The sequence below is a fragment of the Anticarsia gemmatalis genome, chromosome 25 (assembly GCF_050436995.1).
Source record: "Anticarsia gemmatalis isolate Benzon Research Colony breed Stoneville strain chromosome 25, ilAntGemm2 primary, whole genome shotgun sequence".
Taxonomy (NCBI): Eukaryota; Metazoa; Arthropoda; class Insecta; order Lepidoptera; family Erebidae; genus Anticarsia; species Anticarsia gemmatalis.
In genome coordinates this window covers 3,319,083-3,344,998 of record NC_134769.1, presented here as the reverse complement: position 1 = coordinate 3,344,998, position 25,916 = coordinate 3,319,083, and the positions used below count along the sequence as shown (strand labels likewise).

General features: G+C 34.3%; 2 protein-coding genes across 13 annotated transcripts in view; one reads left to right on the top strand and one right to left on the bottom strand.

Annotated features, from left to right (window-relative positions):
* Positions 1 to 7,843, bottom strand: part of pan (transcription factor pangolin) — a 138,405-nt gene extending 130,562 nt beyond the window's left edge. The window contains exon 1 of one of the 10 annotated variants that reach the window (XM_076131235.1): positions 7,474 to 7,843. The gene's annotated coding sequence lies outside the window, so the exon portion shown is untranslated. The remainder of the gene's footprint in view (positions 1 to 7,473) is intronic. The other 9 variants (XM_076131229.1, XM_076131234.1, XM_076131226.1 and 6 more) reach the window with 9 other exon arrangements.
* A 12,523-nt stretch (positions 7,844 to 20,366) lies between these two features.
* Positions 20,367 to 25,916, top strand: part of LOC142983911 (uncharacterized) — a 116,154-nt gene continuing 110,604 nt past the window's right edge. Inside the window, exon 1 of one of the 3 annotated variants that reach the window (XM_076131103.1) lies at positions 20,367 to 20,651. In XM_076131103.1, the coding sequence (XP_075987218.1) occupies positions 20,555 to 20,651 (97 nt within the window). In that variant the 5' untranslated portion in view covers positions 20,367 to 20,554. The remainder of the gene's footprint in view (positions 20,652 to 25,916) is intronic. The other 2 variants (XM_076131102.1, XM_076131105.1) reach the window with 2 other exon arrangements.

Sequence of the window (25,916 nt, the reverse complement as noted above, 5' to 3'; positions counted from 1 at the left end):
CGAGAAACTAGATGTATCTGGTACAAGTCTGTGTTGGTTAGCTTAACTGGAGGAATTTTGACAGGTTATTTCACCATACTAACCGGTTGCTTCACGGCTAATGGGTAAGTGGCGGATTACCTATCCAATAGATAAAGTAGCTACAAATGTGTAAAAACAAAGTCGAAATTCCGTCTGATAAAGTAACGGCTACTTAGTCAGAAATGGTGATGATCTTTAACTGTACTCTTTGGATAAACTTATCTAAAACCTTCACTAAAAAGCAATGTACAGCCAAAATAAATGGTACTGTTTAAATTGCAAACTCCAAAGTGCTCCGTATTCCGAAAAATATGAAACCAAACACTAGAACAAAGGGCAATAAATAATAACATATAAAATTTAATGGTGTCCCATGGAACAATGGGTGGCATTTTCACTTTTTTGTGGTTCGTCCCTGCGGTCCGTTAGACGCAGGTAGTTTGGCCACTTCTGAATAGAAACCATCTCTTGTTTTAGAGAATTTAGATCTTCCGACACGTCTTAGTAATACCTAGGAGTATATAATCCTATTAATATAATAAAAACTAGTATAAGTTTGTAAGAATGGTTGTTTGATACTTTTTCAAGCAAAAATATGGGAACGGATTTGGATGAAATTTAAATTTTTTTTCAGTGTTGTAGCTAATATACTACAATAATACATAGACTACCGAAATGTCATGTACGCGGACAGTACTTTTTTGAGTAGACAGGTCGATGATCAATCGTTTGATGGTAGTGTTTAACTCATAAGCAACGGGTTTGAAGTTGTGCTTTCAGTACCTCAAGTTGTTCAGCTCTTCTTTTAAGAAATTCTCAGTATTGAAGAAGTAGTGACTAGAATGTGATAGTATTCCCGTCTATATTCTATAGAACTCAACTTGACTGTTAGAATACCTGCGAGTGCAGTACAATTCTTCTGAACTTTTGTACTTGTCGAACTTTTAAAGATTAGGAATGAGAAGAGAATAAAATATTCTTGAGGTGAAAATCCAAGTTAGAAAGAAAAGTTTTCTGAAATAGAGTGACTTATTTTAAAGAAATTTTAATAAAGTATTTATATCTGAAAAAGAATACTTCTACATCTTTACAGATTGTGACATTAAAGTTTGATAAAATCCATAGCGTTCCAAAGGACTAAGGAGTTTCAACAAGATCGTTATAAATCGTTTAAAACCTCTGGGATTCCTAATTTGAAATTAGGCAAGGATTGCCAGCCGTCAGCCAATTCGCACCACATTTGTTACCAGCCTATTAAACTCAGTAGCGGGCTCCAATTACGAATCTTCTGTCTGAGCCTGACCCTACAAAGACAACCAACCCGACTAAATGCAAAAGGATTTACGCACACCCTTTTTTGTTTCAGAAGTCGACTCTTTAAATTGGTTGTCTTAAACACGCTAAACAGCGATTCGCCCGCGGCTATGCTTGTGGTTTTGTTGCTTTGATAAATTGTTGGGTAATTAAATAATTTTCTGTTTTAATTGTTGTATGAGGGTGTGATCATGCTAACGACCGTATTGTTTGGATACATTTACTGTTATTATAAGTTTGAACTGAATTAGTTGACTTTTCTAAGAAATATTGAAGTTTATAATTAGGTACGCGTTTGTAGCAGATTTATTTGAAAATACATTGTATGAAACTGGTACCATAACTACGACAATTTTCCCATCGCAAATACTTAGATTTAGTTTTAATATCAACGGCTTGATGTTGACTGCCGTGAATTTGATGAAGGACCTCAATGTACTGAGGCGCTTAAAAAGTACTGTAACCTGTCTTAAACCGCTATAATTAAACACATTACACACCGATATCTCTTATCTAAGACTGTACGGTCCTTGCATTTTGACACATACATTAATCCGTAAAAGATAACTCAAATGTACCAAAAAAAAACCAATGGACGGACGGTCAAAACAATTCCGTACTGATAAGTATATCAGATATTCCGGTGAATTAGCTCTTATAATTATGTAAATAAGGTGCATTTTGATTTGTTAATTTTAGTTTCAAAAACCGGTCGTCAGGATGCGTGTGAGCTTGTTGAGAAAAATGATGATTATTGTAGTTGTATAAGAGTATAAGACGGCGGAATCCGGTGGGCGTCTGTTCCTAAGTAATTGGTAGTCAAAGGGAGCCTTTTTTCTTTGGCATGACAAAACTTTGGTAATACTTGCGGGAAAACTTGACGTTGGCTTGCGTTAGCGATTTTTTTTCTTTGAGTGTACTTTTGATATGCAGGAAGAGGGAATTTACTGGCAAAGTTCTGTATTAACTTCGCCTTCTAACGTTTACTTTCTTTTGAACCTATTTTAAGCTGGTCTTACCGTCGTATGGTGTATAATGAGCTTAACATTAACAGTATAAAAAAAAATATAAATTAAAATATTTCTGGGTTTCTCTTATATCTAAAATAACATTCTATCGTTCTTTCATATAACGCTTTTGGATTCAAAATACCAACAAGTCCATCCGTCTCATAAATTCCAAATAATAAAGGAAGCTACAAGATTTATTTCACGCATTCGAATGAACAACACAATTCACTAGAAAAATGGCCGCCGCGAGAATCGAACTCACGAACATCCGCTCAAGAATTGCTCCTTTCGTCACAGTTAAATATATTTTTAACTTCTCAATTATTAGTAGCGAAATAACAAATTGCAGAGTAATTTTGCTGTCTTTTTCTTGCATCGTTATTATGAAGGAGATGGATAAATGTAGGGGATATTTAACTTGATAAATAAACAAAATAGTTTTGTCGTTGTAATTGCGTTAATTCTAGGCTAGGTAAAAGTGTAATTGGTTAAAAACAAGGCTTAGGTAGCTTTGTTTTTATCTAATTACATTTTAGGTACTTAGCTAAACTGCGGCTATTACAAATAGGAGAAACGGAACTCTTTAGGTTTGAATCAGAAATTTAAATTATAGATTAATTTCATAATGCGTTTTTCAACTGTCATATTCTTGGTTGAACCTGGCTGTATACGATGATGTCCAGCACCCACTTATATAAAAAAAAGAACTCATCCGATATCTTGTTTATAACTAGGTGTATTATAAACTTGTGTAAAATATTGTAATTTAATGCTCATTGTTAACCTGTTCCGTTGCTTATTAAAATCCAGTTTTCGAACATTTTTTCATCATATTATTATCTACCTAGTAGGATTATTATCTACAATGTTGGTACATCAATTTATATGCTAAACGAATAGACTTCACTTCAGTGTTAATAATGAAAAATGTACAGATTACTGGCAAAGGGATTCATGTTAGATGCCAAATTATGGAATAACCAATTTAAAAAATTACATTCCGATTCATACGATCATGTTGGCAAACCTGCAAAAACATATTCGGATACATTTTGCACAAATTACTCCATTTGCCTACGTAAATTATTGAACATTTAAAATACTTTTATATTCAACTCAAAACGTAGGTTATGATAAAAAAACAGCGTCGAATTTTAAAAAGTAAACCAATTGTGTTAACGTTTATTTTTTGTCGCATTTTTTCGGACGAATCGTAGTCTCGACCGTTTCTAGGAAATGCTCATTACATCGCGTCGGGAACGATATTTATACAGTAATTGATGTTTTCACTATAATATTATTTGTATTTTTAACTTTAATTGCTGCGTTTAAAGGACGAAATAATGACGATATTTTAAATAACAATACTGTTATTCCATTGTGATATTTTAAATAGTAACTGATATTTCAGTTGCCGCCATTTACATTTTAGCCAGTTGATTGCAAGTAATTTTTACGCTGTGTTGCTGCGAAGTTTAAATAGTAACGACCTACACTTTGTTCTTTGTTTTAAGCTATCACACATTTAATGAATCATAACCTGACCTACTGCATGTGTTAATGATTGACGAATTTCCACTACAAACAATCGATCTAAAAGTCCGCTATGTATTTACATCGACATTACATGACATAACCTATGGGCCGGGCAACAAAGAACGAACGTGGCTCGTATGATAATCATAAACTAAGATTAACTGCCTACCATGAAATCTCGCTCGATGACATGTCGAAATCAATTTGAATTCCAATGACAAACTATCCGAACGCAATGATTTGAATTCCAAAGAATGGAAATTATTTTCAAATGTAGACCCGCGCTTATGGTTTATAGTTTGTAAACGTTTTGTTTCACTTTGTGTGGTTGGTACAACAGCGTGGTTGATTTTTTGTGGGGTAAAAATGTGAGTTGTCGACCATACGATAATTAAAATATAGATTTATTGTTGTCATAATGTGGGAATGATTGACCGCATTTCCATTCACTAACTAAAGGAGTAGGTTTTATTTGAATTTGTTTCAAATGCCAGTTTATATATTATCCTTTCCAACTTTAACAACTCGGTTTATATATGTAAAAAGTAACATACCTACATCTTTATGTGTCTGTTAAGATTAAGATTATAAAACATTGTAGAGACGTCTAGGTATGAAATACCTACCAAGTATGTGGTAACAAAATAAGAGTTTAGCCCGAATAGCGAAACATAACTCAATATTTCTATGTGGCGCATACCAACACAGTAATAGAAAGGATGAGATTTAAGTGTTACTTAAGTTTGAGCGACGTTTCTGTATTGGACCGTAAGAATAAATTTTAGTTTGTTAAAGTGTAGCAGACAATATTTTACTTCAAAGTTACAATACCTATGTAATTGTTTACGACGTTGGTCCGCAACTTATTATCCCGGACTAGACATTTAGTACTAACTTAAGATTTTAACACTCGACACGTTTAAGTCATGAACGTTAGAAGTGCTGCAAACACCATTGAAAATTTTATTTTATGGTGGGCTATATTAGTTACACAGTATATTTGTAAACGCATTCAGTATTCCGCGTGTGCTCAGCGCACAACACGAGCGCATTAACATTCTCAACTCTCGCGCAGGTTCTCATAGCGAGCCGCACGCGTTTAATAGTTGTCTCTGTAATGCGACTGCCTTTTGTTGTTGTAAAATAAGAGTCCGTTTTTTTTCAATTTCATTCAGGAAAAATTTGAAACTGATTGTAAACTTGTTAGTGTTAGTTTAGTATGAAATGCTGGTCTATTTCAAATTATTATGGTTTACTAGGATTTATCATGGTAGACCAAAGCTAGCACCTAATTATTTTATTATTACACGGCAGTGTGTAAATACGTTAGAATATAATACTATTTCAATAGATTTTACACGTAATCGCTAAAATCTTCAATAAAATAAACAAACGTCACTTACACGTACCTACCTACTGAATCAGTTTACGCGATGACCGCCCACTAACGATAAAAATCACAGATTTAATAGCGACAAGATAGACATTTAATTTTATAACAACACAAATAAAAATAATTAGATCCAATAATACTCGCCGGGCGTAGGAAATGCGATTATATGAATAATTCATTTGAGATAACGACCAAAATAAGACGATTGTTCGCTTCTGAGAATAAAGTGTTTTAGATCTGTTTCCCGCGCACAACTTGAGAACCGGCCGGCAACTACTAGGCTCAAAATTTCTATGTGTACATAATATACTACTTTGAAAGTTATTATTTACTATAATGTAGTTATGATTTAGATGTTTCATATGCAATAAAATGCATACAAGCTTTAATAATAATCTAGGATTAGCGAGATATAAACCGACCCTACATAAAAAATGCATGGAATCAGTTTTGTCGACAAAGTTTTAAAAAAGGCTAACTAAATTCAGTTTTCAAACTGGCCGCTCGTGACCCCGAGTTGTCGCGTTTAACTGCGCGCCATAAAAAAAGAGAAAAAGATTTTTTGAAATATATTTTTTCTTGAAAAAGAATAAAGGTTATAAATAATATTCTTTTTTTGCTTGCTACGGTCACTGCGTTGAGAAATGGTCGAAACGTTTCGGAGGATTCGTCTGAATGGGACCAGGATTTTTTGTAGATTGTTTTTTTGACCCGTAAGATCAGCATTCTGTTGATTAACTAAATTATAAGGTTTCGAAACAAGATTCTGATGATCGAAAACTGTTTATCTAGGATTTAATGCTGTGATAAAACTTGATTCAGTTTTTTTTTCGGGAAAGAAAGCAAAGCATATGAAAATTCCTGTTTTAGGTTGAACTTTAATAACGTCGTAACATGTATAATTTCGTTCCAATAAACTATACTTTTATTAAGGACATCTCAACTTTTTATTAAGCAGGTGCGCTTGTGCACATTTGTAGGGCTATTTTGTTATTTATTGGGGTCCCAATGATAATAAAAAATAAATGGCATTACAATTATCAACTTGGTTCCTCATGAATTGTCATTTTAGTAGCGTAATGAACATTTCAATAATTCCGCCGGACATAGTGAAGTTAATTAATAGACTCCTGGGGCGATTGTTTATAATACTGGTAAGTATATATCTTAACTCGTTAAGACCTACTTGCCTAGAAACACGATATGTTTGCTAATCATTTAAGACAACGCATCATTTCATTTTATTTGTACACGTATTAGTATTTGAATTGGTGTATTAGTAATTCATCACATAAGTTAAACATAATAATATCTAACTACTTTCAGCTAGATTTTAGGGTTAAATACTTCTTTCAGAGTTGTTAGCTCATTAAAAGATGGTTAGCACGTTGTTTAAAAATAACAAATTGTGATCTACAGCCATTCCACGGCTAGGAAAATCTCTTTTATTTGATATTGAAACTGTCCGGTAAATGTTGTACTTACCCTCATAAAAGTTTTGTGATGTTGGTACCTACGCTTGGTGAATATTGTCATAAACAAAACTTTTGACACATGCCCTCGGAGTAACTTTGAAATAGTTTGAAAGTGTTATTTTTTACAGATATTGGATTCAAACACAATTTAAAGTTACAGAACTAGGTTGGCACTGAAGTTTTATCTACGTTATGAAATGATTAGATGGGCATCGTACTTTATCAAGTGTTTTTATTACTTTTTTACGACGGGGGCATTTGCATCTTCGACCAATGGCAAGCGCAGTGCGGTAACGTGAGATTCTTAATAAAATCGTGCCGGGGCCATGTGTTGATGTGTCCAGACGATCAGAAATGGATGCAAAGTTCACATTTCACGCGATTACATAGTTTCACCGTCACCGATAACGTATTAATTACGTTATAAATTACTCGACACACTTCCCGGCGACTGATAACACACCGACGGCGCCAAATGCACATAAAACACCACAAGAAACGACGGATGTGACTAGTGACTAGGTAGAAAACGTTGACGCCAGCCAGTTCTGTATATGTAAACGAAAACAGCCGTGTAAATAGCACGGCCGCCACACGCCGTGGTCGCACCGTGCCGACGCGAAATCTGTCACCGATTATAAAAATACACTAAACGATCTCAGTGGCGAAATTGCAGGCCAGCGACCCCTCACTGATGGGCCATAATTAATCGGTCGGCACATACCTAAACTCGACGTGCATTGCGCTGTCCACGCGCCTTCAAACTCCAAAACACGTCTTAAAACGCACTCCGATTAACACAACACGCACGTTACATACTTGTTATCACACACTGTTGTCGCTTGTTGCACTCGCGATGCACGTAATGTGGTACACTGGTCATTATTTTGTTTATCGCCGGCAGTTTTAGTCGGTGTCGGCGAGCGCGCGTGAAACGGGCCGCGGCGGGCCGAGAGTCGCGAGTGTACTGCACACAACAATGGTGCGGCGCGCGCGAACGAGCTGCCACCCACACCAGCACGCGTCTCACTCACACAGCCAGCGCGCCGCGTGCACCGACGCGCGCTTATAAAAAACCAACGATCGGTATGCAGACGTTCGGTTTGAAGCAGGTCCTCGCTTGACGCTGTTTTCGTCTGCGGTTCGGGGTTCTCCGAGGGCAAAACCAATTCTCCTCACATTAATAAAAAAACATGTTTTCAAGAAACGTATTGTTTTAACCAAGAAACTTGAAATATTAGAGAAGTAATCTTATGTTCATTGACATCTGTCAAAAATAATAATTAATAGCTTAACGCTTAATTTTATTTCCGTTCATTATTAATTTCGTTTTAAATTGAGTGAATCGGACGTTAAATCTGTGAACGATGATAATTAAAATGCGTGGTAATTTATGAAGTAGTTATTATTACATTCCATTGCTACTTTTAACGGTTAATAAGTTTAATTAAACTTACTGCTCGTATTTAATATTGTTTTTCAATTTAAATTTGTAGATTTATTCAAAAATATTACGTCTGCTAATAACGGAATATAATAATTGTTTAACAACTTCTCTTAGCAATTAGCTAGAGCCTTTAGTTACAGCAAAAGTGTCAGCTATTATACTTTATACCTTTCTTCAATATCATGTTTTAAATGTTGAGTTTAAAAAATCACGCAAGTTCGTAAAAAGTCTACTTCAAGATTCTCCACTAGATCGGGGAGAAATTCCCACGCGGCAACATTAAAAACAAAAGAACGGCAGTCAGCGAACCTTGAGTGGGCAGGCGATACGATTCGAGCCTGCGCCCGAGTCAGCGCGCCATGTTGCTGGCGGCGGGAGCGAGACGACGCTATGCCTCGCTACCGGTTTCCCGCTCGCACGCTTGTTAGCGTTATTGCGTGCCGTAACTATACTCGTCAGCGACTGTACCACACACCCACACGCACGCATTGTTATCTTACACAAAATTTATAACGAGCAAGTCGGATTCAATCCCAGTCTTGGGCACTCCTAAATTCTTTGCGGAAGGGTTCTTTTTTTTCACATCTCGGAGCCTTACGCCTCAGTTTCGCCAGAGGCTAAATAAAATTATAATGATCGCTAATGCATATAGTTTGTTTAGTGTGATTCGGCTTGTTATTTTGGCAACACTGATAGTTTTGGCGGGCAATCGCGCGCGTCGTGAATGGATTCTATGAATGGAGTTGTGTTAGTTTTGGAATAAAGTTAGTGTTTCAAAATAGTAGGTATTGGCATACTGTAGGTAGGTATGTCGGAGTTTGGCGTGCGTGGGCATAATGCCTACTGTTTAAGTTGCCTACTTTGTATCCATAAATGTAGGTAGGTAGTAAAATGGTGAATGAGTAGGTAGGGTATTTAGTGCTGCATTTTGTAGTAGCCAGGTTTATTTTAGCCACCACTGGTACTCGTTAAAAGTTACTATAGTTACTTGGAAGATTATAGCTCATTATCCAGTATCCTGACTACGTATCCAGTAAAGAATAAAGATTAACTTACATTTTTTCTAGAGTTGTGTATTCTGGTAGTGTTTATTGAGAAAACTTTTTTATAATAGAAAGGAGCCCGTCCTTATTAATTTGAGGGTAGGTATGCAGAGATTTATATTTTTATCTATAAAAATAAATAATAAATAAGCAGATACGCATACAAAACTTAACTTACTAACCAAACTCATAAAACTGGACATTCACACTAAGAAAAACCTATTTACCTTATTATAAACACCCATTTCGGGCTTCCTACCGAGGAATTTATTAACAAAAAAGACAAACCAACTAAACCCACTATGATTTTTATTTAACTAGAAAACTGGCAACACCATAAGCACCTTACTAAATTAATCATGAACATTATTTGCGCAATCGGCTAAAAATATTAAAACATGGATAAGTTTTCAAGTTATGATAACGACATGGTTGCAGTTCAAAGAAATAGTTAGACTTTCGCTCACATTTCGCGTTTATTAATGTGATTTCGAAAGTTTAATGTGATGACATCTTGGAAATATTTTGATTAACGATAGATTATGATTAATTGAAGTTACCTACACATTTCATACTGCGGGCCACGTGGTTTGTAGTCACGTGGCTTTTCAGGGTAAAAACAACTTTTAAGGTTTTAGGGTTTTTTGACCATTTATTAAGAATCTAGGAACTCGCTGGCCAGTTTATTTGGTGACCAGTAAATGGTACAGCTTCAGGGTTCTTTATGAAGTTATCTTTGATTTGAGATAAGATATTTATCAAACTTATAAGAGTGGTATTTGTTCCCTGGTCTAAGAGCCTACCACCAAAGTATGTTTTAAAGATGGTTCATAAAAGTCTAAAAAAGTTACACTCACAGGGCAGTAAACGATTGAATGTGACCTTAGCTGCGGTTAGTCCATAGATCAATTACCGCTAGTATTTTAGAAGTTTTTAACGTAATGTCATCGTATTATCATTAAGGACTTAACGTTATTATTAGGTATATAGGAAAAATGAAAAAACAAACACGTATTTTGCCAATTGGAGATAGTTCAAGATCCGTGATTTAAATAATTAAATTAAACATACGTCAATGGAGAATCTTCTCCTTGACGCCCACAGGAGAGGAGCTGCGCCGGTCATCTTATCCAAAGAAAAATAAACGAAATCGTATTTGATTGGTCTAGACTTAGAAGCAGTCACAGATTATACAAGTAACGTAAGTATGAAGCAATTTGCATGACGTCTAATGCGGCTAATGGCTGTAATGTCGTCGCCTTCCGTTTAACTACGTCATCTCATTTGAGACCAGTCTAGCCCCCGGCTGCGACTGCTCATTGACCAGACGTCAATCGGCTGTTAGTTTAAGTACTAACTAATCCAGATACTGTTCGTAAGGGTTTAAAGTGTTTTTTTACAAATCTTTGCTAATAGTCGTATTTTCCTTCGTATCGTAGTCGTTTTGATACCACTACCGTAGAAATAGATTAAAAATTAATAGGTACTAATATTAACTAATTTAACAGATAGATGTTTGGTTGCTATACATTTGCTAAATCAGTCTAGATAGAAACCGTATTAGGGCGGCCTGCTAAAACAATCACTTTGGGTAAAATAGAGTTTTCTACTTTTATCAGAATTATAGATATTTAAGTTGAATTATTCTCAAGCAAAATTTTAATTGTATCGTGACGACAAAGACCTGACTCTAGTTTACTAATAAGCAGGCTTATTATAAAGTTAGAGATACTTTAAAATTGTGTCTTGAAGGGATCTCGGACATTTAGTCCAACACAATAAAATAAGAAAAAGGTCCATATTACCATCTAAGTCAATTGCTGTAAATCTTCTTTTGTGTAACAAGTAAAATAAAAACACTTCTCGATCATTTCAATTATTCTTTTTGCAGTAAATCATTAGCCTATTTTCTAAATTATAAGTCTCAGGTGCGACTATATCTTGCTAAACACTACTATCAATTCCTGTTTATTAATTACAAATTACACTCACATTCGACTTTCTTACTTATCCGATACTAAAACAGGACACAAACTAAGACAAATAAAGGCACAAACTTATCATTCTGTTCGCAGTATCACTAAAAACTCCTCTACTTTCAGAGATGGAGACAAAACCTATAATAAGATCTTATAGAGAATCTTATCACGTAGTGGCTATATCTATATGTATAGCAAGTCTTATAGGACTGTCGGTTTGTACACCACACGTATGTAGGTGTCACAATAGGTCCTTATAAAGACGGCTATGCATTTAACGAATTGCGATTAATCGCAATGGGATTTAGTACCTGGTGGTATACTTACTATAACTACTATTGGGTTCCTATTTACTGTTTACGGTAACAATTTTTAATAATATAGTCTTTTATATGATCCGTGCTTCGGTCGCGTGTAGTTCGGGTAAAAGTTTAAAAACCATTGTCTTCAGAAGTTGAGTTTCAAAGGAGTAGCCTATTCATGATCCCGGGTATTTAATTACCTCCTAGCAAAATGTCCTCTAAATTATTTGAACGGTTTAGCCGTGAAAGCTTATCAGACAGATTGTCGTATAATCGTTTATAATGTTCTTCTATGGATGCAAAAAACTAAGAGAAGTAGGTACATTTTCTTTTAAAATATTTAGTCGTAAAATGTCTAGTGTTGGATTACTAACGCGACCGATTGTGTATAATATAATAAATGCAGTAAATACTTACATGTCTTATTACTTAATCCATTAATAATAAATAATACCTACTTTATAGTGACGATCAAATTCCAAGCAGTTTTTATGCTACCACGACAATTTGTAATGTTTTTTATTGATACTACCTACATACTAACGTTTTGTCTAGATTAACTAAATATTTATATTTTAGTTATATTTATTTGTATTCTAGTTACTCTAATCAAAATATTTTTTCAGAGCAGTTAAACCATGAATGAACGAAAATCGCCACCCAAGTTGTGCAAAATACTTACACAGTTAGATTTTCAGACTCGCTCATATTGCAATAGTACAATTTGGATATGCAATAAAGGATAAATCGGCGATAAGTGGATGTTTCTGTTATATAGCCTGAAACATGTCGGGTTTCAGGTGCATTTAATAAAATAATTTTTCGTTATTTTTTTGCATACCTACCTACATTTTTGTTTTACACGTGTCATATAAATGCGTAAATAGAAAACGTAACAGAATATGACTGACTTAGAATTATACTCTTTTTGAATTCTAATAAGATCACAATTATAACCACAATACTATTTACTAAACTACGATTAGTTCAATAACTAACAAACTATACCAACACAAACAGGTTCAAAACTAAAAAAAGTCTGAACGACTAGTAGGCGTTCGCGTGCAGGCCGCCTTACGGTGTAACTCGACAATGATTTCATTAGTCCACCGTGTCGCATTACGACGCTTATCTGTGCGGTGACGACAGAATTACCGGCACCGTCGCTTCGCTGACTATACTGTTTACTACTTGCTACAGTAGGCAGATATGGTAACGTGTTTGTTGTTTTATGTAGTTATTTACTAGTGAATATATCGCATTTTGACCCTTTATTGAGTTTAAGTTACAGCTTTGAAAAATATGAGGGTGAATGGACATTCGTCCGCCTCATATACACGAAGTCCTGTCATCGCTGCTCCAGTCAGCCTGCGATCACGGCGAGGGCAACCTGCGCCGAAACGGCGAGAGTTTAAAAGTTAAGAGTTTCTGCTTTGGTTAAACTAACTCTTATTGCCGGTCTTTCCTACTGGTGTTAGGCGTTTTGTTAATTAAGATAGTTAGGGGTAAAATTGTACATTGCTATTTCCTCGGTATGTCTATGATAGGTAGTCGTATATTGTTTTCTTTAATGTTTTCGGAAGTATTCTTTGAGTAATAAGCAAAGGTGCGTGTAATAAAGAGCAATGCTATGTAAGGATCCATAAATCATACGTTTTGATATCGTGAATATACACATCTGATCACGCAACGTGGAAGTTATTAAAGTGAGTTTTTTCTGACAGGCAAAATAAGGGAACTGTAAGGGCTAGTTTCACGGTTCATACTTATAACACCAAATTTATGAAAAAAGCTGCCAAATTTTACCTAATAAGCTATTAGATAATTAGAAGTTGTGTAAACGGGTCTATGTATTCTGAGCATACCCAATTAAAAAGAAAAGTTCTGCGACGATACCTTTTACGGGATGTATGCTTATGATGTAGGTACCTATAACTGTTTCTATGAAAACGGTCCAGACTTTTAACGAGTCAAATGTGTGAAGGAAGCTTAAAGGAAATGGTTAACATGGTTATATTAACCGCATCCCCGCGTAACCTCAAAATGGCGGAAGCCTGAGGCTCGTACTTATAAACACCATGATTAACGCGTGTCTGTCTGTTTGCGATTAACGACTGCGATTTTAAATTAACGAATTATTTACGATTACTTCGAGTGTCTTAAATACTTATACTTATATAACATTGTCTTTGTTAGGGTTCATTGAAAGCGCAGATGATTTTTTCTATAATATTTAGGTTTACCAGAAATAAACCTATGATGTAAAAGAACGATGAAGAAAAATACACGAAATAAAAGTATTCATGAAGATTTTAGGTGAAGTAAAGATTAGATTTTAGAACACAAAAATTTGCATATAAAATATTTTGTACCTATCTATGGGCAATGGGCATCTTGGATGCATTTACAAAAACATGCCTGTTTTATAGCAACTTATGAAGACAAAATTGCAATACCGAAACCTTCACTTCACGTCAAACTTTAATTACATAGAAATGATTATATTGTTATTTACCTTTCATAGAGTTAAAAAAAATAATTCACAAATTATACCTAATTAAAATTTGACAGCTGCGGAACCGAATTGACGCTTTCATTTCGCGCGAAATCATCAACCCTGTTGTTTATGGTAAGATATTCTACGACGCAAGTGGCAACGGCACGCAAGCATTCTGCCACTCGGCCACCGATCATTGAGTGAATTTTGACTGAATAATTGCTCGCCACCGCAAAACCAGTCCCGATACATTGGCTCTTTTAAACCAAAATTATTGTCTGAATTTCTTCATTTTATCTCTTTTAAATGGCCGTTCAATTCTTACTTTTATACTTTTGATTAGTTTAATCACACCTCTTGTGTGTATTATTGATTGATTGATCGTAAATCGTAACTTGATATCTGCATTAATTTTTATTTTACGCGAATTAAATTAGGATTAACACCTGGAGTTTGTTATGTACCTACCTAGCTCTGCTTTGAATTCTTTTTCATTCAAATCTCCGTTGAAAAAATTAGACCTTGCAAGTATCGACGTACGTATTACTTTTATTGTGAATTGGTATTTAATAATTTTGGCGTATGATACATTTCGAATTAACTTTACGTTAAATTCTATCTATACCTATAGCTCCTGTAAAATATATGTCCTGCTTCAATCAGAACAGCCTTCTAAGACTACAATCATCTTCTTAGGGAATACAATCAATGTAACCAGAAGGAAAACAACCTTTTTAATTTAGTAAGTACGTCTACCTATTCACTCTTTGAATCTCAACCAACAACTATTATAGAAGTTCATTTGATAAGTTGGTAAACGTTTAAATTCTAAATTACAACAATCACGTTTCATTGCGTGTTGACTTTGAAATTTTCACGGATCCATCAATTTTTGCCTTCTAATTGTATAAATAAAGAAAACATCATCAGTTTCACACCGTGTGAACAAAACGTGGCTGCACCTCAATAATTTCAACCGATTACCGTGATTGGTATTCAAGATTTGAACGAGTCCGAAGCAATTTGCCATGACTGATCGGATTTCATGCACCGAGGATTGACTCCACGCTTGTTTAGTGACAAGAAAACACGTCATTATTCATACAAACTTACGTCTCTAGGAGACATTTTTGTAATGCAACACTTTTGTATCTTTTTATTTTTATTTATGAACATCATAATTTCTAACAATTTGAACTTGAAGTATTCGTAGCGACATCTATTACAAAATAACGCCATTCGTAACAGTTTATAACAACGCCATCTATTGTAATTTATTAGGTAACAATTTAACATGAATCTGTCAACAGATGTCGCTGCACAGTTCTGAAGCTAACGCCATCTATTGTACTATGTCAGTACGACTATAGAGTCTAGTATGCCTGCATGTTAAATTGTATATAATTTTCTTTTCTTCTCTAGATGGCAGCACCGCAACATTTCAAGCTTTTGGTAAAATTAGTGCAAAGTTGCTGTGTATGGCCCAGCGCAGACCAAGAGGAGCGCAGCGGAGAGGATTTTTTTAACGCACTTGAAAATCAACTTTAAATTAATTAAAATAAAGTGCATAATTGCTTGAACCTGACAAAAAATGCTCGCGCGTCCTCGAGGATGCGCGGGTATCCCCGCGCATACTCGAGGACGCGCGAGCATCGTACGAAAAATTTCAATGTTGTTACTGAGTTTTAAGAGAGAGAACGTCATTTTTATTCTTCTTCAGTCAAAAGAGCAATTATAATCATGGCCCAGTCTACCATCGTTGACGAATTTTCACGAAAACTGGCCTGTTTAATGAAGAATGGTAAGCTAGAAAGTTTTCCTCGCGCAGGCTCGAGCAGTCGCGAGCATGCTCGAGCATCCGCGAGCCGTAAAGAAAATGCTCGAGACCGCGCGAGGATTATTCCGGTCTGTCTGCGCTGGGCCTATGTGGTTCAATGTTTCACGAAACGTGACTTGTATCTTTACATTACGCAAATATTCATAACAAAACAGCAGAAAATATGCATATCTTAATACATATCTAACTGGATTCTGTCCTTATTATTACAAGTAGACTTAGCATTATTCCGAACATAGTTTGTTTCGGCGTCTTTAATAGTTCATCCATATACCTACTTTATATTTAGCCGGCTGTAAAATTGTAATATAAACAAAGGATAGTGCCCACTTATATGGTTTACTTATGTTATGGTTAAAATTAAGATAGTTTTGCAGTTAATCACACGGTTTAATTACGCAAAGATTTAGGTGTCAGATAAAAGTAAGATTTTTCCACAGGATGTTGTTAAATATATTGATTGTGAAATAAATGCAATACGTTCTATATTTAGGTACCAAGTATTTGTGAATATTGCAATTAATCCAAATTATGTGCAATTAAAATTATATGCACCATGCTTCGCTGGCCAATGTTGCATCGCTTAAATACTTATTTTACATAATTTTTAACACTTTTTTGAAATAATTCCCTTTTTGTTAGAATAGCTACTTAATTGTTTTAAAATTTGCGTTATGGACTCGGGGCCTAACTCCTCTCTCATTTATGAATCTGTGTGGTGTGCCTTAAAATTTATATTTACCCGGTTTCTGCGGTAGTTTATCTATTCATATTGTCATGTTCATATCAGTTTAAACTATATTGAAAAGATAAACTACCTCAAAATGTACAACAGAAACCGGGAATAATTCACGGGACTTTGTCCGCATAAATAGATTTCTTGAGGTACAAAATGTCCAATGTGTTAATTTAGGTTGTGAAGTGTGAACTATAGCTGTACCAAATTACATATGTATAGTTTTTTATGTCAATGAGTAACAAACATACATACATCCATTATAACAAACTTTCGTATTTATTTTATAAGTAAGATTGGCAATATTATTCGTTATATTATAAGTGCAAATGTGCAAAATTGCATATTTTAATTTTAATAACGGAAGCGTTAATATCTTGAAATGTAGGAGATGAATGGAGGAAACATTTATTGAAGGATTTTTACAACTATCGATATTAAGGAACTTATCATGTGACGAAATTGATAGCTGTCGAAGGTTTTGTAATGGAATGTCGTACATTTTGTCAAATAATTAGCCTTCCTGGCGCTTGGAACTAAATAATTACAGTCAGAATTTATATTATTATATTTATGTTAGTAATGGAGCGAGTTATTCAGCCTACCCTTTTTGCAACTATGTTGAAGTCGGCTTTCAGTCTCGCCGGGTGCAGCTGAGTACCATGGAGCGACTACCTATTGTTAACAATTTACAAAGAATTTTAAAAAATACAGCCTGTACCCACAATTTTTGATTCCTTCCAAAACACGCAAAATCTTGGTAAGTATATAATACGGTCATCCATCCAAAGACTCATTTCGCCAAGAGCGGCTTAACCTGATAGATCGGTGCGCACGGCTGTTTTTACTTAAAGAGCTCCTATAAAGATGCAAATAAATTCAGAAAATCATAAGGCTGGCATTTTAATAAACTAATCGATTAACTTAACTAATCGTCTATCTATCGGATATCATCAATGTAATGAAGTTGTCGAAAGAAAGTCAATTATTTCTAGAATATTCTGAATTTATTCAAACTTGCCTGAAGCGGTAAATACTTTCTACTTCTAAAACAAGTTATACCTGTTTTTAATCAATATTCAATTGATTGAAAATCTTTAGATTCGATAGGTGTTGACATAGACCGACATTTTATCTAGATTTTAAGATAGATATGCTAGATATCTAGTCGTTAATTGACGTGCAATCCGGCTAGGTAATTAGAGTTTGTAGGAATATTAAATACTTAAGATTTATACTTGGCATTGATGATAATAATTATGACCTATACCAATAATATGATGGAATGAAGAGAGGGATAATAGAGTCCGAGTTCCCAAAACGAATAAATAACATTTAATATTAAATTTAACCGACCCACTGTTGAGCACGAATCTTCTGAAGTCTTCTTCAAGGATAGGAGAGATTTACCTTGAGTACACATTACCAGTTAAGGGAGGGCTGTGAACTGAAAAAATCCTTCCGTTGTTTTTTATCATCGTTTAAGCAAAAGACAATTTTCTTACACATTTTTATATAAAAATGAATTGGCAAATGTGTTATTAAACGCCACTCAAAAACGGCTAAACCAATTCGATACAATTTTTTTTTGTAAATTGTCCTTAGGGAAGGTTTTAGGGATAAAAAAAGAATAATGCAAAAAAAAAAGTCGTGGGTGAAGCTGCGGGGATCATTTATTTATGTATAAATACTTTTCAGTAAATAAGAAAATTTATACTAAAATTATATAAGTCGTTTTAGAAAAATGTTCCGTCGACATTAAGTGCGGCACAGGAACCGTACCCGGAACTTTACGATGGAAAGCTCGCTACCTGTTATATCTCGTCCGGTTAAGTAGGTAATGATATATTTTATCTTCTACATTATACTTACTTGATATTTTATAGTTCAGCTTGGCATTTTCTATTAGAAGTGGGAAAATTGAGGTTTATTATATCAAGAGTTAAGAATAACATAATTACTATAATCTATAGGTTAGAGTTGCTGGCTTCAGTCCGTATTCCTTTTATATTTAGACCATATTATCTATACTAATATTATAATCTATACTAATATTATAAAGCTGAAGAGTTTGTTTGTTTGAACGCGCTAATCTCAGAAACTACTGATCCGATTTGAAAAATTCTTTCAGTGTTAGATAGCCCATTTATCGAGGAAGGTTATAGGCTATGTATCATCACGCTACAACCAGTAGGAGCAGAGTACCAGTAAAAATGTTCCAAAAACGGGGAAAAATTTGACCCATTCTCTCTTATGTGACGCAAGCGAAGTTGCGCGGGTCAGCTAGTGCTAGTATAAGCGTTACTTTTGATGTTTTGATGGATTTTAAGCAAAACTGTTCAACAGCTACCCTGTGTTAAGGGCTTCCCAAAGTTCTAGTCGCTTTTAGTCTGGAAGCAGTTTAATAGCAAACTGAAAATCTATTTTTGAGTTTCTTACTTCAGCTTTTAGATAAGAGGATAGTACCATAAATAATTGTTTAAATCTAAGTAGGCACTCCATCTCTAAAGTTCTTATAAGGTAGTTCCTAGAAAAGTTCTCGATAAAAGATGAAAGATATTACAATATTTTATTGTAGACTAGCTGACCCGCGCAACTTCGCTTGTGTCACATAAGATAGAATGTCGTTTTTGTCACATTTTTTATTACTACTCTGCTCCTATTGGCCGTAGCGTGATGATATATAGCCTATAGCCTTCCTCGAAATGGACTATCTAACACTGAAAGAATTTTTCAAATCGGACCAGTAGTTCCTGAGATTAGCGCGTTCAAACAAACAAACAAACTCTTCAGCTTTATAATATTAGTATAGATGGCATATTACCATGATTGATCTGTAATAACGATACAAAAATGTCATAAAATATTATCATTAAAAAGTAGCCAAAAGTTTTCTTCAGCTTTTCTCAGACATATCTAATCTAAAGCGTACTTTTGACAATCGTAAGTGTTAATAATTGAACTAAATTAATAAATGTTATAGCTTTTAACCTAAATAATATTACAACAATTTTCAGAGAAAAAAATACAGAAATTCCTTCCTTTCATAAAAAATCCTTGATATATATTTTGACTTATTTAACTATCAACATTCTGTTCTGGGCGAGGTCACGTCATCACGTGTGACTAGTATGTAGCCGGGAGTCGAACCCGGAACCTGTGGCGCGGAAAGTTGAGTAGGTACTAAGGCTGTGTCCATTTGGGTGATATTTACCGCCACGTCCGCGAGGCGACCGAGTTTGAAAGTGAAGTGGGTTCGGCGCCAGATGCAAGCAACATTTTGTGATGTTTCTTTGGTTGTTTTTGAAGATATTTAAAATTATGAATGTTTGCAATAGTTTAGAAGAATCGCATTATATCATTGAAAGAATCATTGAAAGTGACAGCACGTTTAAATAACTCGTAGATCGATTCCAAATGAAATCTCTTCATATACTCGTAATAGTACAATATTCAAGATGGTCTTCCCATGCTTCTACATCGGATGTCGTGAGTTTGATCCGGCCGGATTTGAACCGGATAGAACAAATATTTATGTAATGCTTTTCATCATTTTATTACAAAGAACCACGTCACCCCTTTTTGTCTCTTTTTTTCTCCTTCTCTTGCAAGGTCTTGTTGCCTCTGGTTTCGTTGTCCACAAAATCTGAAAAAGAAAAATACCAAACTCAATAACTTATCACTTCATTTAAATACTTGACCTATACAAAACAGTTGACGACCGCTGTCACAACTTGCGTCTCTCGCCCAAGCTCGAAGAAACCGTCGGTAGCGTTGCGTACGCGCAGCTCGCCCAGTCAAGCGCCGACAGCGCCGTCAAACGGACGTCCACGGAACTAACACTTTCACAATACAAACGGTACCCTGCGCCCGCGCGCACGACATGTTTCAAGAAAAGTGAATAAAAAAAATAGTGTTGTGAATTAACTTTTTTTTCTTCCGATGAATTTGTAGTGCTGTGAATATGCTGCAGCCAAGGTTAAACATTTGTGGAAGGATGCCTTTAAGGAGTTTTGTCGTGTGCGCTTTATTTTTAAGCGCGACTCTAGTAACATGTCAAGGTAAGAATTTTTATTCATCACGTTTTTGTTGCGTAAATTAGAGAAATGTTTGCGAATAAAATTTGTCAATTATAAATGTCACGATTTTGTCGCAAAAACTTAGTGTCTGTCGTAATTTTATTGAAAGGCTTTAGATTTAGAGACCTAGTTTCGTTTAAGATGTTATAGAGATTAATAATCGTATAAAAAGTGGAGTTGAAACGTCAAATGTGAGAGATCAAAAGCTTTGCTACAAAAGACATCGACGCGCTCGCGGTATTTGAATGGAATAAAATATTTCGCTTGAAGGCATTCTCTCATTAGTCATGTAGCCTTAAGCAAGTTAATAGCTATACTTTATTACTTTTTGGAATAGTTATTGGTCAACCAAGTGTCACATTTGTTCGTACTGCTCGAGGGCATTTCTGAAGACCGATATTTTAAATAGATCTACCTTGTTCAGGAACTGAATGTCTTTCAAACGTCACTAGTTTTAAATCACAGACTTCCGCGCTGCAAGTTTTGAAACAGGTATATATTAATTAAATATCATACCTTAATGTCAATGTATGCAACAAAAAGTTGAACAAAACCTAAGTATTATTTATATTAACAATAATGATCGAAACACGTTTTATATTAAAAAGGATATATTTGACTTAAGTACCGGATTTAATGGAATTATTTGCATGCAAATCTCTTTTTATATAAAATAACAGTATATAATAAAAAAGTCTTCACTTCTAGGAGTTAATAATGAAACTAAAAGTCTTTGAATTTTCGATTCTAGATTATCTAGGTCATCTAAAAACTTAAATTCACAATTTATCTTCAGACATATCCTAAGATTTAAATATCATGTAGAGCACGATATCTCATCGTGACATTTGAATCTCGACATTTGACCTCTATACAAAAGGTTTATACCAACTATTATAAAGGCTTATTAGCTAATACCATTACGCCGTTACCCTTGGGCTTTAGTAGAGTAATGCGTAATATTGTGCTAGTTACTTAATACCAATTAGTTCGCTACCTATTACATGATAGTAGGTATCTAATTGGGTAATCAAAATGTTAATATCTGTCCTTATTATATTTGATAATATGGTAACTATAGAGCTATATGCTCGCCCACTTTTAGATCGTTTTGAGTAGATAATACGCTACAAATATATGTCAATAGGCTAGACCTCTTTTAGGTGATAGATATTAGTTATCACTTTATCAGTGGCATAGAAATAAATTTGCCCCCACATAGGGGTGAGGAAAATCAAAATGTACTGAAAGCTATTTAGCTTTTGTCAATGACTTTGCTTGCACAAAACCCCTTGTCCTTTCTCAGGATATTTTTCTATGAGCCTGATAAATTTCATCCATAGGACTTTTGATATGCAAAATAAAGACATCCAAACGGACTTGCATAGATACTTCTGTTTATTTCTATAAAATAGGAGAGGTTGTTGTTGAATAACATCAAACAAAGTTTGAACCTCATAAAAGTTTAAAACCACACTTTCACGAATTTTGGAATTGAATACAAAATGCTAATGACTTTTATTTTGGCTAATATGCAAGCCTATTGCCAATAATTAAAATATTAATTATTAATATAAAAAATATACCAACAATATGTTAATAATTTACGACACTGAAAGAAACAAGTAGTATTTGTGAAACGATGTCAAAATGATTGCTCAAAATGTTTCGGCCATTAAGATCATGTTACATAAGGATTTATATTTTGTAACACATTCGTATATACTTAATTAATGTAACATCACACCTGTTAATCAAAGGGTCATTAATTGTATAGTTAGTGGTCAACTTAGTGTCAAAGTCAATCAAAACGCCCAACCTTTGACATGATTTAACTACTGTTATCTTAATTGACAACAACCTGGACTGATTCTTTTCGTGTCCTTCGAAGTAAGGAGCTCAAATACCACTGTGCGGTAACCCATCTATAAAATTACTGCGCTAAAGTTGCTTAACCCACTTGACTGTTCGCTCACTGATCTGTGAGCGCAGTTAACTATAAGCGTCTCAAATCATATCAAAAGGTTAAGCAGAGATTTTACGCATCTCATGATAATAGATAAAATATAGCACAGGGATAGATTTTTCAAAAATCTTTGCCTTAGTAGCCGAATTACAGGGCGATAATTTGTACGAATAAATGTTGCCGCGCCAGTGCGTCATATAAATTTCGTAAATATTCGTAATAATGTGAAAAGGAAAAGGGCCAGTTTGTTTAATGTATGCTAATAACTTACTAGAAAGTTGACTAATAAAACTATAATGATATTGTGAAGATACTAAGCTATAAATATAGCTTTATAACTAGGTTTATGGTATTAATAAATTGGCATACTCGTGCAAATTTTATTGCGAGTATTCCTCGTTTTACAAGAGATCGGTTTCATCATCCCGAGGCAGACTGGGAGAAAACAGCTTGGATATTGTTCCTACCTTTATCCAACCATACTAATATTATATATGCGAAAGTAGCTCTGTCTGTCTATCTGTTACTCAACCACGCCTAAACTAGTGAAACAATTTGCATGAAATTTGGTATAGAGATATTTTGATACCCGAGAAAGGACATAGGCTACTTTTTACCCCGGGAAAATGACGCATTCCCATGGGAAAATTCAGGTGGCGGACAAAGTCGCGGGTAAAAGCTAGTCTGTATACACATACATAATATCACGACTGCTATACCCGAAGGTGTAGACCGGTGATGACATACACCCACGTTTCGCCATTAACAATGTTAGTCCCATATAATAGGGGGCGAATCTATTGGCAAATCGGGTACGGAAGAAATACATGTGTGTATTATTTTGAAAATACTAATAAAATGAGGTAGCCGCTTGTTTTACGAACAGAACGTAGGAATTAAGTGTATTTCACACGAAGCCTCTTTGCTTGACTTTCACTATCGTATAGGTCACTGTGTCTTGCTCGCTGTGTGTGTGTATGTACAGACACACATACAAAAATACCTGTTAGTTTTATTAAGTTTCTGAATATGTTAATGTATTTTAAATATTTTCAATGCTAAGTTCGGTTGAGATGTTCTGATTGGGTTTTGTTTCTAAGAAAAAAAATATTTTAGTTGAAGTGGAAGCGCTAGTATTTGATAAATAGGGTTAGATAATAATTACTAATCAGTTGACCATATGGTAATTGTCTTTTAAAAGAGAAAATGATAAGATGATGTTATGAAAACAATATTTTCCCTGTTTTTTACATATTATGAAAAATTACGATGCATTCCCACCGTGGTAGTTAAAATCGTAGAATCTAAATACCTTCCATCAAACATAACCAACGAAATCACAGAAAAAGCTTTGAATAAATAAATGTTCACACTCAATTTGATTCTGGGAATAAAACCTGCAATACTATCGTATTAAATCACTCAATCACTCTCAGATCTCAGTGTATTGTTGAAAAAATAATTACAGGTTTATATTTAAAGTGACTGATAAAATCAGTGTCTAACGAAACACGTTAAGAAATCTAAGATCAGATTTAGATTTTAATTTCAAACTAAGTTTTGTAAATCTAGATTCTTTTGTAATGTGTGACTTGTTTTTTTAGACTGGACTTAAATTTGGAGTGATACTAATAATAAGTTAACACTTCAAGTAAACTACGGTTTAGTTAAAGTGTTAACTTTTCATAAAAATAAACAGGTACTTTGAAACTAATGTTTGAAGTTGTAAGACGTTTTGCGCATAATCAGTAAAGAAATTGACGCGGGCTAAGCTTCGGGAAGCTAGAATATTATAAATTATATATGATTACGTAATAGGTCCCTAATTATTACATAAAAGTATTAATAATTGTTTACAATTAATAATTGATATTTGTCGGAAGTATCGATTAAATAATTATTGTTTTTAATTGTTATTACATCACGTTAATGATATGCCTAAAATAACTAAGAATGTGTCATTTTTGTTCCGGGTTTATGTTAAGGAAATGTTAGCAGATTTGTTTTCTAATATAGTATCTTTTTATTCGTAAGATATTGGTAAAGTCACCTAACACTAGCATTTTTAATACACATGGTTACTAAGTCAAGTGTATATTTGTTAATAATAACGTATATACGCCTTTATATTATTACGCCAATCTACAAGTTTAGGATGAATAATATCTGATATATTATTTAACAAAATTTGATATAGCTTCGTAAAATTTATAGGCATGTTGTTTGTAAGTATGCAGTCTTCAATAGCTATAGGTCTGCTGGCTATGTTTTGTAGAGTAGCAGAAGTAATATTTTAGCTTAAGACCGGTACTTACATATTAAAAAAAATGCAATAGTATTGGCCTGTGTTCTTGGAGAAGGAAATAAAAGCTTACTATTACGTGTAAGGTCACAAGACCTTATTATCAGATGACCACAAATCATCTATGTGGTATCATTACGATTGCATATGTGGTTTTCTATTAATTTGGTAATAATATATCTTCGCATGGTTATGTAAATGGCTTAGAACGCAACATGTGGGAATTCGGTTATAGCAAATATTAGTTTGTTAAAAAGTTATTTTGTTTCAACTACAGTTTTAAATAAATTCTTTCGACTGATTAAGTTAAATGTTACATTTTGGAAGGACTTATACTTAACTGTCTGCGCTTATGAGTTTTATCTGGTGTTTCTTGGACAATATCAATTACTGGCCAGAAAAAAACAGAAATATTAATATAAGAAAAGGATTAGTATACATAATATCAAGCCCTATTTTCAGGGTTTAAAGACTTAAAAGATTTTAAATATAAAATTGAGAAGTTTTACCATTTTATAGAATTAACAAACTTCTTACAATACATATATCATCGGTACAATATAATATGTAAAAGCTATTCTATCGTGTAATTCGCGAGTACATTCTATAAATCAATCGAGTGACGTAATGCTTGCGTAATCCTAGTGAATGCTTACCTAAATGTCATAGGACATCAACACGATGCATTTGAAAGTAACACTGTTCTTCTTTATCTATACTAATATTATAAAGCAGAAGAGTTTGTTTGTTTGTTTGAACGCGCTAATCTCAGGAACTACTGGTCCGATTAGAAAAATTCTTTCATTGTTAGATAGCCCATTTATCGAGGAAGGTTATATACCATCACGCTGCGACTAATAGGAGCAGAGTACCAGTGAAAAATGTAACAAAACCGGGGAAAATTTTGACCCATTCTCTTGTGTGACGCAAGCGAAGTTGCGCGGGTCAGCTAGTAGTATATAAAGGAGTATCTTGTTGC